General features: G+C 32.4%; 1 protein-coding gene across 7 annotated transcripts in view; it reads right to left on the bottom strand.

Moving 5' to 3' along the window:
• Nucleotides 1–13,101, bottom strand: part of PDE7A (phosphodiesterase 7A) — a 150,511-nt gene that overhangs the window by 83,538 nt on the left and 53,872 nt on the right. The window contains exon 1 of one of the 7 annotated variants that reach the window (XM_074202055.1): nucleotides 7,863–10,983. The exons of 5 other annotated variants lie outside the window; for them this stretch is intronic. In XM_074202055.1, coding sequence (XP_074058156.1) covers nucleotides 7,863–7,922 — 60 coding nt within the window. In that variant the 5' untranslated portion in view covers nucleotides 7,923–10,983. Of the gene's footprint in view, nucleotides 1–7,862; nucleotides 10,984–13,101 lie in introns of those variants that run through there. One more of the 7 variants, XM_074202057.1, reaches the window with a different exon arrangement.

Here is a 13,101-nt window from a genome sequence, read left to right as displayed (position 1 = left end):
GAAAACTGGCATTGACACTAGTCCATCAGAGTTAGGTTTGGATATACTATGTGTCCCTATTTTGTCACCAGTTATCACATACTGATGCTTTGCCTAACATTGCTAGAATACTAAGGTGCCTTGCTGATATGGAAGGACAATTCATACTCAAATGGCAAGGACTTCCAAAGCATCCAGACTATCCCCAAAAGTCCCATTTTCAGTTTTCATCAGATCAGATCATGGGGTGAAATGGTTCTGGAAAAGGCAAGTGAGGATATCTTTGTAATATAATAAATAGAATATTCAAGTTACACCATCAGTAACTTGGTTGGCATGTTCCTCTTCAAACATGAAGGACAACTATCATTATTATCAGTTCTTAGTATAGTGCCTAGCACATAAAAACACCTGCTGTGGATTAATGACTGACATCTATTAACATTTGGAAGACTTCATTATCTAGGCAATTCTTACTCCATTTATCTAGGATATCATCAATAAAATTGACAAATATTTTTGGCAAGTATTTATCTCCCCATCTTATGAATTAATTGATGTTCATCAGAGAATGTGTGCATTTTAAAAGAAATTTTGCATAATTTTGGGGTTTTTTTTTGTTTTTTAGGTTTTTGCAAGGCAAACAGGGTTAAGTGGCTTGCCCAAGGTCACACAGCTAGGTGTCTGAGACCAGATTTGAACCCAGGTACTCTTGACTCCAGGGCTGGTGCTTTATCCACTATGCCACCTAGCTGTCCCATTTTGCATAATTTTAAAAAAAGTAAGTGCATAGAAGATAACTTGTAGGAAGACAGAGGTATGGTGAAACAGAGTACTGGGCTTAAGAGTCATGTAGAACTGAGTTCATATGTAACTTTAAAAGTTATGTGACCCTGGACAAGTAATTTAAATCTGTCTTAGTTTCATCTGTAAAACAGGGTAGTTATGAAGATCAAATGAGGTTAACAATGTAAAATATTTTGCAAACATTAAAAAAATATTTGCTATTAATATAAGATAGCTTTTTCCCTTTTACTGAATTAAAGGTTTTTTGAGGGGGTTTTTTTTGACAAGACAATGGGGTTAAGTGGGCTTGCCCAAGGTCACATAGCTGGGTCATTATTAAGTGTCTGAGGCTAGATTTGAACTCAGGTCCTCCTGACTCTAGAGCCAGTGATCTATCCACTGTGCCACCTAGCCACCCCTGTTGTCAGTATTATTAAATGCTATCTGTTCCTTTTTTTATACCTTCACTGAGGATGCCTTCAATTTGTGAGCATATTATTCTCATTAAAACTTTATAGTAGGGGAGGCTAGGTGGCACTTAACCCCATTGCCTTGCAAAAAAAAAACTTTATAGTGTGGAAAGGGAAGCATGTAAGTTAATAGTCACTAATATTCTCTTAGCCACTTTTAGAGAGTACAATAATATCTAAGTTTTTTTCCCCCAATGGTGTTCTCTCTTCATTTATATGACCTATCAATCATTTCTAAACCATATTTACAGTATTATTTTTCACTCTTCCCCCCATGTCCATTTTTGTGTTGAAGTTAAAGTATTCAAATATATACAATGTGTGTATACCCACAATAATAAGATTACAAATTGATTTGAATCATATATGTAACGAACACAAATATATGCTTATTTTCTCCTGAGAGTAAAATTGAGTTTTCCCCACTGAATTCTCTACCTCCTTGTCCTCCACATAACTCCAAGCTGTGATTATTTTCAGTGCTCTTCTAGTAAATGACAATTATGAGGGTATTCTTGTTTCGCAGAGATTGATATGATATAGTTCCTCTGGTATTATTACTTCTATTCAATAACTAGAAAAATTCTCTCCTATTGACATTGTCAACAATCAAGTTAATACTTATCTTTGCCCTAAAGAAGGTTGACTCTAAACATTCTCGATCCCCTTTCTGTCAGTCACTAATACAGTACAAGGCATCTCGCAGGTCTCAAGGCCATTTTAAATTCTTTGCTGTATGGATTGTTAACAGCCCAAGAATTCATCATTTCTGCTGATTGGTCCTCAGAAATCAGACAGCATTGTTTTTCTTTCCAATTTGAGTGCAGCCTCTAAAAACTCTGGATCACTTTTCACCACAATGTGGATGTGGAGTAGAGCTTGGTGAAAAAGTTTTTAATAGAGAGGAAAAGAACAATGGATTTAAAGACAGAAAGGACTTGGTTCAAAGGAAAGAATAATGAATTTAAAGTCATAGAGGATTTAGTTCAAATCCTACATCTGACACTTATTAGTTATATGATCACAGCCAAGGTGCTCTCTGTGAGTTTGTTTCCTAGTTTAATAGATTTAAAATCTCAAAGAAATTCAAAAGACCATCTATTCCAACCTCCTCATTGTAAGGTGAGGAAACCAAGGTTCAGAATTTAGTTTTATAGTTTTAGAATATCATTTTATATGCATGGAATATAGAATTACATGTATAATTGACAGAAGATAGTTGTGGAAATTGTATTTATTTAATGATGGATGTATATCTCGGAAGACATATAGCCCAATATCTTAATTTTGTTGATTACAAAATTTAAAAATAAAATCTTGACCTGGTAGTCATGGCTAGTTCATTTTCAGAGCCAGAAAGAAGATGTAAGTCTCTTTGCTCTTACAAGGTTAGTGACTTGTCTAAAGTCACAAAAGTAGAACTGATATCTGAACCAAAGTTCCCAGTCTATAAAAATCAATGCTCTTTTGACTGCAGAAAACTTGTTTGAAATCCACCAAACTGTACACAACTGTGTCATTCACATCTATCATCTTGTCCATAAGGATATCATGAGACTTTTTCAATGATTTTATGAAACTCAGGTCCGCTGCATTGAAAGCTAATCTCCTAAGCTAACCTTTTCAAAGGAAATAAACAAAGCTTGGCATGACCAAGTTAATATTAGGTTTTGATTTTTTTTTTTTGCAAGGCAATGGGGTTAAGTGGCTTGCCCAAGGCCACACAGCTAGGTAATTATTAAGTGTCTCAGGCTGGATTTGAATTCAGGTACTCCTGACTCCAGGGCCAGTGCTCTATCCACTGTACCACCTAGCCACCCCCAATGACCGAGTTAATATTAATTAACCCTACGTTGTTTCTCAGGCACCATCATTTCCCTTTCTAAATATAAATTCTAAATGCCATGCTCTAGAATTTTACATTACATTAATTTGCAAACTTTAATCCTAAACTTTGTTCTTACTTTTTTTTTGGGGGGGGGGGGTTAGGCAAGGGGGTTAAGTGACTTACCCAAGGCCACACAGCTAGGTAATTATAAGTATCTGAGGCTGAATTTGAACTCAGGAACTCCTGACTCCAGGGCTGGTGGTCTATCTACTGCACCACTAGCTGCCCCACAATCCTAAACTTTGAATTAAAGTAATTTGAAGAAAAATACATGGCACATAGCTATGTAAAAATAGTATTGCCTTGTGCAAGAGCAAAGAGACTTACATCTTCTTTCTGACTCTGAAAATAAACTAGCCATGACCACCAGGTCAAGTCTTTATTTTTAAATTTTGTAATCAATAAAATTAAGATATTGAGCTATATATCTTCTTAGATACACTTCCATCTGAGATATACTTTCATCATTAAATAAATACAATTTCCACAACTATCTTCTATAAATTATACATGTAATTCTATATTCCATGGATATAAAATGGTATTCTAAAACTACAAAACTAAATTCTTTTTTTAGGCTTATGTATGCCTAAGCAAACACCTTCTGATGCCGCTATTGTCCAACAAATTTCTCAACTTTAAGGAAAACATTTAGCTTTTGGGATAAGAGCGAAGCATAATTTTTTTTTTTTTTGCTTTTGGCTATGGTGAAATGTCATTTTAATCTGCTAACAATGTTAAATGTTCTAATAGTTCACTCAATTCTTACTGATTGCTGGACATGAGCCAGTTCCTAAATAATAAAAATTAATGTTAACATATTTCAAGCCAAAGTAAAGGGCAGGATTACAGTTAAATATATTTAATATGAACTGTGAGTTGTCACAATCTCAAGTTCTTATTAAAAACTCTTTCATCTGTGCAATGAATAAAGTTATGCTTTTCCAAGATAACCCATAAAGTCAATCATAAAGTACAGAATTACTTTATAGACATATAAAGCCATTATAATTTATAAAATTATTACTATTATTTTTTTTTAGGTTTTTGCAAGGCAATGGGGTTAAGTGGCTTGCCCAAGGCCACACAGCTAGGTAATTATTAAGTGTCTGAGGCCACATTTGAACTTAGGTACTCCTGACTCCAGGGTGGTGATCTATCCACTGTACCACCTAGCCACCCCAAAAACATATTATCTTTAAAACTTCCTACTTCAGGACAAGCAACATAACCTAAAAATATTAATTTTGAAAAAGTTCTCCAGATAATTAATTTGTAACTCTGCAAGGTAGAAATTTCTACCTAATAATCAAGTTACAGTATTTGTATAGTTAATATTTGGTTACAAAAGGGTTGTCACACAGTTACTAGTAACTTTAAAAAATTACTCTATTGGAAAAAAGTGCATTTTTTTTTGAAAATTGTTAAGTAAAATTATAATCAAAACTTCATGTCAATTACCAATTATAAAACATTCAGCTCTTATTCACATTTCCACCTCATTGGTAAATGGAAATAACTGAAAGGCTTCCACTCCTGATTTTCTAATTTAGCCGTTCCGGGAACCGCTTGTAAAGCAAGCTAGTATAGGTCAAAACATGGGCGAGGCTGAGCTAATCAGAAACTACTGACAGCTACAAAAAAAAAAAAAGCTACACCACAGGTTCTCAAAGTGACTCCCTTTAACTTCTTTGTAATATTACTATACCAACATTCATTTATCCTGAACTCCAGAATAAAATACAATAAAATATTATTTTTGTCCAATATTCTTAAGTATGTGACTTTTTAACTGAATTAAAAGTGAAATTTTTCAAAATTTTTAAAACACTGACACTATTTTCAAATAATTTTCATAATGCACAATATCCTTAAAAATATATACTTCACTTTTATTCAATTAAATGTTCCTAAAGTTTTAGATAAACACACTTTAAAAAAAAACACTGAAGCGAATCCTTTTATAAAACATTCATTTATTCAACAATCACTACCACTACAACTTGCAATGGGAGGGCACTTGCAGGAGAACTGACAGGGTGCAGGAAAGGTCTCATGCATGAGGTGACATCTGAGCACAACTCTGAAAAAAAATTTAGCTTCCAGATAGGAGAAGGAGGGCATTCCAGGTCCAAGGGATTGGAGATAGGAAATGAAATGTTATTGTGAATTACAGCGCACAAAGGCCAGTTTGGCTGGAGACTTAAGAGTGTGTGAAGGAGAACACATAATAAGGCTGGGAAAGTCAGTTGGAACCAGACTGTGACAATTTAAATGTCAAATACAGAAGTTAGCATTTGAGATAATAAGACTAACCCAGCCCTCAAGATTAAAGTCTGATAGATGAGGGGAATAAGAAATATATCACAAAAAAAAATAAGTGAAGTACAAGTTAAACCATGATAACCACATGGGGGGGGGGGGAGAGAGAGAGAGAGAGAGAGAGAGAGAGAGAGAGAGAGAGAGAGAGAGAGAGAGAGAGAGAGAGAGAGAAATTATCTTTATCTCTCTATATAAAAAAAAAAAGTTGAGGGAAGCAGGTGAGGTGATTTATAGCTGGGAGAAGGGTACAATGAAGGTGTCTCAGAGCAGGTGTTAGGGTGGGCCTTGAAAGAAATGAAGGATTTCAACAGAGATATGAAGTTGCAAGGCAGGCCCAACCTAGAGTGAGAAACTACATGTAGAAAGGTAGGAAAGATCAAAATATGTGGAGGAAATGACTTCAGTTTACCTAAATTGCAGAGTTATGTGAATGGGAGAGTAGTATAATATAAAGTAAACAATTACTTTTAATTTATGTTAGATTTATATAACTTGACATTTGAATATGAATTTAAAATAAGATATGAATGTAACAACTTAATTCTAAAGATGTTGAAACTGAAGAATATCAAAGAATAACAAATGATTATTTTAGACTATGATAAAGTCTATCAGACTACTGTGGGGGTGGGGGTGTGCTAATTAAAATTTTAACATATTTTAAAAGAATGGAAGGATAAAATTTTAAAATATGCAGAAAATGCAGATCTCAAATTTAACAAGCATGATCAATAAATAAGAAAATGTTTAACTATCCTCATTTAAAATTCAGAAAATGTTCAGAATAATATTTTTAAGAAAACATCTAACACCCAAAATACTAAAATATAAGAAATTTCATATACAAAAATGACTATGAACAGATGATTTTCATAGGATTTAAAGACAGAGTCTTCTGAGATTACACAATACAAACTCCTTACTTCACAGATGAGGAGATTGAGGCCCAGAGAAGTCAAATGACATTCCCACGGTTACAAATCGGTAAAACCAGGTTGGCATATGAACATATGGACTCTAGTCCTCAACTGAGCCAATTATCTTTATCTTTTACATTCCAAGATTTATTTGCCCCTCCTACCCTAATGTAAAATTAACTCAAACTTGAATTATTACTCTTTTTTTGACTAATAATAAATTAAAGTAATGATTCTCAAACAGTTTTTATATTTGGTTGAGAAAGGTTTTATCTAAAGTAGAAAGTCAATTAGAAATAGCCACACTTCAAAGTTTTTGATAAGATTAATTTTATCTTTACTCAATAACTTAGCAAGCTTTAAAGTTAGTTTGACAAGTAAATACTAAATTAATAAAATACTTAGAATTTAAAGCTACAATTTTTCTATATTTAAAATATTCACATTTTCCTTATATTAATAGATTAAAAACATTTTAAATAGTGTCACTTTATGAAAAGCATAAAATTTTGTTCTGAAATATTATATTTAAATAAGCACTTTATAAAGTACTCCTGAAATATTAAATCTTTAAAAATTCTTGAAAAGTAATGCTAGTTTTATAAATTTAAAGTCAAATTAGGTCTGATAACAGACAATTGTATTACATGAAGAGGTTGAAAAGAAATCTTAATTATAATAACTTTAAATGAACAGTTTCAGACTCTAGATGGCAATAGGCTAAAATGCACTGATCTCTTCAACAGTCTGGTATTTAGGTTCAAGGCCAGCAAAACAACAGGATATATTTCATTCCTTCTATTAAAGAAACAATTTACCAGCGATGAACAAATTTTAAAAATTTAAATGGATGAAGGAGAAGGCAAAGACTATAAGAAATGACATATGTATTTTGGCAGAAATGCCTTTATTAAGCCATTTGATCATTATTAGAAATAATAAAATTGCATCTACATTCCATCTAGAAGATAAAAGCTTTTTCAATGAAAACCAATCACCATCTATTGGATATGTATAAAAAAAATAACCAAGTCTGAAATGACAATTTTGTGGCAAGAATTATTCAGTTATTAGGGGACCTAAAATAGAACAGGAAATGAAAGAGGAAAGCAAGGGTCAAGTTTTTAAGACTTACAAAATAAACTCTGTCCTTACAAAGGCCAAAATATATAGTTTATACCTGAAATGCATTTTGGTCTGTGTTATACTTAAATGCTTTTTTCCTCCACTAGAAAATTAAATTTCTTTAGTTACAAACAGCTGATGTATTTGATGTGGAATAATTAGTCACTCGAAAAAACTTTTATTAAGGTTTCAGAATAAATTTGCTTAAAAACTAAAGAGTAAGTAGCAATTTTAAGACTGCCTGATGCTAATTTAAAATCTAATGACTACTGAAGAATAAAAACCAAGATAAAGTATGAGAAATCCACTAGTTATTTATTCTATCACATTGATATGACAATACGTTTTAAATCCTGAAATATAATTATGGCCTACCTTAGAGGTAATCCACTTGATGAGAACCAAAGCCAAACACCAGATCAATGTAATTCCCATTGGATCACCCAAAAGACTTCAGCATAATTTTTTTTAAACCCAACTAGTACTGAAATCTATTTAAGAGTTGGATAAATAACAAATGATCCTGTGGCAGAGGCAAAGGGGCACTGACTGACTTGAACCTCAAGCAGCTGCCCTAACACAACAATCACCTGACTTCTTTGGGAATGCACCACCCTGTAAGTCTCATTACAGAACACTTGTTAAACACCACAGTACTAGGTAGGGGGTAGAAAAAGTTAAGCAACAATAAAAAATAAGGAACTCTGGAGAAAAGAGAAGGGACCAAATTCAGTGGTGCTTGCCTAATAGTTTAGAGTTTAGCAAAGCAAAAATGAAAAAGTGAAGTCCAATTCAATCATTAAAAAAATTACAATAAACAAATGAAGAAATATCTTAGGCATAACAGATTGTCTAAAGGGGTTACAATAGCTTTGCTGAAAAATCTGTGAGGTTCTCAAAAATTTTGGTCAATACAGACAACTTCATCAGCAATTTCACATATCACTGATATTATTGGCAAGGAACATACATAATCAGTCAGACTTTTTTAATAAACTAGAAGATATGTATGACTTATTAATTTCTATTAGTTACAGCTATAAATGATTTTCAAGAATGTGAACTGTGCATTAATTTCAAAGAATATATTAAAAGGTTAAACATAGTCTATTGTCTTAATATCCCATACATAATAAAAATGTATTAATTTTAGACTAAGGGAAAGGGAGGTCAATCTGAATTACTGAAACATCTCAAGCAACAGCAGTAGATACACACATGCATGTGCAAACAGATAAACAAATACACAAACACCTCATTTTTAAAATTGCAAAGTATTTTGTTTGATTCTCAGAAAGTAATAGATATTACCGTTTTTTTAAGATGAGAAAACTGGGACTTAGAGAGGTTATAAAAAAATACTAAGAACCAGAGACTGGATTTGACCCAGGTTTTTCCTCTGATTTTAAAAGTGTCTCACAAGTCTTTAAGTTGCCTCTCAGGAGTATATTTCTGTGGAATCATTTAAAAATTATTAAAAATATGCAGTTTTATTATTTTAGCAACATTAGTAATTTAATATTTCACATGGACTTACTGCCTGAAAGTTTGGGTTCAAATTCTGGTTTGGACATTATTTGACATTGGACTCTTCATTTCCTTATTTGAAAAATTAGCAGATGGTGAAAGATTTGGTTTCAAGGTCCCTTCCAAGTCTAAACTCCTTACTTACTCTAAAGGTTCTTTAAAATGGATAAAGTAAAAAATAAACAAACTAACTGGGGTAAACCATATGAGTGCTAATACATGGTTATTTTATTCTTTATTAAGTTCAAAGAAAATAATAAAACAAATTGAAAACTCTTGCATAAATGTTGTGTTGGGGGTTTAAACATATAATTAAATTAACATGGCTTTTTACTTTGTAGCAATTGACATGTTTTTCCATGTTTGTTGTAAAATAACATGCCATTACATTATTCGTGGTTTGGTCAATCCCCAAAGGGTGGACATCTACTTTTTACAATTTTTTTTTTTTTACAATTATTTGCTACCACACAAATTACTGCTACAAATATTTTGGAATATATAGTCTTTTTTTATCAGTGTCCTTCTTAGGGTATCTGGCTAGTAGTAGAATCTCTATCAAAGAGAAAAGATATTTATCAACTTTATTTATATAATTCCAAACTGTTTACACAAGGGTGGCTATATTAATTCAGATTTGTCAACCATGAACTAAATGTAGCCATTTCCCCACAGCCTCTCCAAAATTTGTAATTTTCCCTTTTTTGTCAATTTTGCCAACCTGTGGGGCATGAAGTGACACTTTGGAGTTATTTAATTTGAAGAGACAAAGTATTCTTGACAAAGTTCCTAATAGTTTGCAATTCTTCTTTTGAGAACCATTTATTCATTTCCTTTGACTACTTCTCTACTGGGCAACGGCCTTTGAATCTAAAATATTTCTGTTGCTTTTCAACACATGCTGGATATCAATTCCTTCCCTGAAAAAATCTCACAATCAAAGCAATTTTTTTCCTAGTCAACTGTTTTTTATTAAATGAATTTTGTTTATTCAAAAGATCTTGAATTTTCTGTAATCAAAATTATCTGTTTATCTTTTGTAATAATCCCTATTCCTGGGGCAGCTAGGTGCCTTGCAAAAACAAACAACAAACAAAAATAACCTCTAGTCCTTGTTTGGTTAAGAATTCATCTCCTAATCATTAAGATGCACACAGGAACTATTTGAATACACCACTCAAATTCAGATTCAAATGATTAAATTATGTGACAATACAACTAAAATAATTTACTTATTCAAAAGATTATTTTTTAGTTTAGGAGAAAGTAAAAAAATTCATTTATGCAGGTCATATTTTAGAGTGGCACTACTAGGACAACTGTAGGCAGAACCTAAAATTCAATAAATCTAGCTTTTTTATCTTTACAAGGCAATGGGGAGATAAAGTGACTTGACTAAGGTCACACAGCTAGGTAAGTATTATGTATCTGAGGTCATATTTGAACTCAGGTACTCCTGACTCCAGGGCCAGTGCTCTATCCACTGAGCCTCCTAGCTACCCTTCTAGGAGCTTTTTAGATGACATTAATTTCATTAATTTCATAGAGCCAGCTAATTTTAAAGTTTTGGCCCCTGGCAGAAAAAAAAGGGTCCCCATCCCTGACCTACAGGAACAAGAAGTCAAGAATCTCAAAGGAAATAATGAAAAAAGTGGGAAGGAAAGAAGGAAGGAAGTCCTAGAAGTACTGAATCTCAAATGATATTATAAAACAGTAATTATTTGATTTGGTCATTAGTTTAAGAAACAGATCAATCAGTCAAATAGGTTTATAACATAAAGAAGCCCATAAGAAGAGTAACCAATTGGTTAATAAACCTTAGGACCTTAAATTAGGGTTAAGGGGCTAATAAAAACTGTTGGGGAAAATTATCAAGTAATCAGGAAAAAATTAGCTTTAAACCAAAAACTTAACACATGTACAAACTAAGCTCTAATTGGATGTATGACAATAACAAAAGGTCACATTGTAAATAAACCAGAAGAGTAAGGAAGAATTAAGAAAGAGTTCATGACTAAATAAGATATAGAGGAACATCACAAGAGATAAAATGGAACAATTTTGAGTATATAAAATTTAAAGTTTTAGTGGGGAAAAAACCCAACAAATTATAAGTGAAATAATGGAGAAGGGGAAATTTCTGTAACTAATATCTCTGATAATGGTCTAATTTACAAAATACATAAGGAAATTATTCAAATTTGTACAAATAAGATCTATTCCCCAAATGATAATGAAAGATTATGAACAGGTAGCTTTCAAAGGAAGAAAGAAAAATTAATAGCTACATAAATCATCATTAATTAGTGGAAAGCAAATTAAAGCAATTCTGAGATTTCACCTTGGAGTTATGTCAGCCTGGCAAAGTGAACAAAAAAAGGGAACTATCAAATGCTATTAGAGCAATTTACTTTATTTACTTTGACCTTTGCTCTAAGCAGCCAATGATCTGACTGTATATAGACAAAGTAATTATAAAATAATTATTACATTTATAAAAAAGCATCAAGGTACAGTAAACTTAATCTTTACACTATTGATCACATCAAATACCTTCAGATTCTTATTAATAAATAAGTTCATAAGTATGAGACTTTTAAGTGCCTTTGATTTCTTCCATTTCTTTACTGTTTTGCTATTAGCTGTCTTATAAATTTTTGCTCATTAGTCACCAAGTAATCAATTTTATATTGACAAAGTTAAGAATCTTGTAAATAATATAAACATATTTGCATATGTATAACATAGATCAGATTGTTGAACTGGGAGGGGTAGGAGGGAAAAATCTGGAACTCAAAATTTTATTAAAAAAAAGAATCTTGATTGTTGTAACATATATCATGATTACTTGCTATCCTAGGGAGGGAAGAGTGAAGTAGAAAAATACTGAACTCAAAAGCTTTATGAAAAGATGAATGGTGAAAACTACCTTTGCATGTAATTGAAAAAATAAAATATGTGATTCTAATAAAATTCTATTTAAGAAAAAAGAATTGTCAAGTGTTTGACAAAAACAATAGGTATTCCATAAGTGCTTGCTGGATGGTTTTTTTTTTAATAGAACTGAACTATTTTTTTCATACTCTGCAATAGATGTTGGCATATAGTCTGAATCTTCATGCATATACAACTTATGAGCATACACTACTTATTCAAATAACCTGGTATATATTTAGCATTCATTTATCTATGTTTATTTTGTATCTGGTATACCTAGCACCAAGGTATTTTTTGATTTAACAATTCAATTATTAAGCACCCAGTGTGGCAGAAATAATAAACCTGTAAAATCAATTGTCCTCAAAAAGTGGGGGGGGGGGGGAGAGAGAGAGAGAGAGAGAGAGAGAGAGAGAGAGAGAGAGAGAGAGAGAGAGAGAGAGAGAGAGAATGAGAACAGGAAAGGATTTGAGTAGGAGGTGGCACTGAGAATAGAGTGTAGGAAGGAGAATATAATGGAAAAGGGAGGTAGGAGCCATATAATGTGAAGAGCTTTAAATGGAAAGATGAAAAATTTGACCTTTATCCTAGAAGAAAAATAAACCATTAAAGATTTGAGTGTGGGTGACAATGTGAGAGTTGGACAGGACTGAAACAACTGATCAAAACATTGTAAGATGGAAGCAGGGAGTCCAATTAGGAGGCTGTTAAAATAATATTGGTAAGAAATGAAATCCTGAGCTAGTTCAGTGGCTGTGTAAATCAGGAGTAGGGATAAATATTGTTGAAGAGATTATTATAAAAATGGTATAGCAAAACATAGCAAACTAATTTGATTATGAGGTATGCAAACCAGGTTGGCTGGAAGGTTAGTATTCCCTAAAAAGAAAAAAGTATCATCCTTCATACCTTTCCTGCTTAACAGTCTTCCTAAAACAGGACACTCAAAACTGAACCGTTCCAGATATGGTCTGAATAGGATAAAGATTATTATCACCTCCCTAGTCTTCAATACTAATACTTCTTTAAATGTAGCTCATTTCTGGTTGGTACATCATACTATGAAATTTTCAGGTCCAATTAAAAACCCCAGATTTCAGAAAAATTGCTATTTAACTTACACCTTCCTGAAACTGACATTTTGAAACTA

Source organism: Macrotis lagotis, chromosome X (assembly GCF_037893015.1).
Source record: "Macrotis lagotis isolate mMagLag1 chromosome X, bilby.v1.9.chrom.fasta, whole genome shotgun sequence".
NCBI classification, from domain to species: domain Eukaryota; kingdom Metazoa; phylum Chordata; class Mammalia; order Peramelemorphia; family Peramelidae; genus Macrotis; species Macrotis lagotis.
Note: the sequence above shows the minus strand (reverse complement) of the source record. Positions and strands in the feature narration are given on the sequence as shown.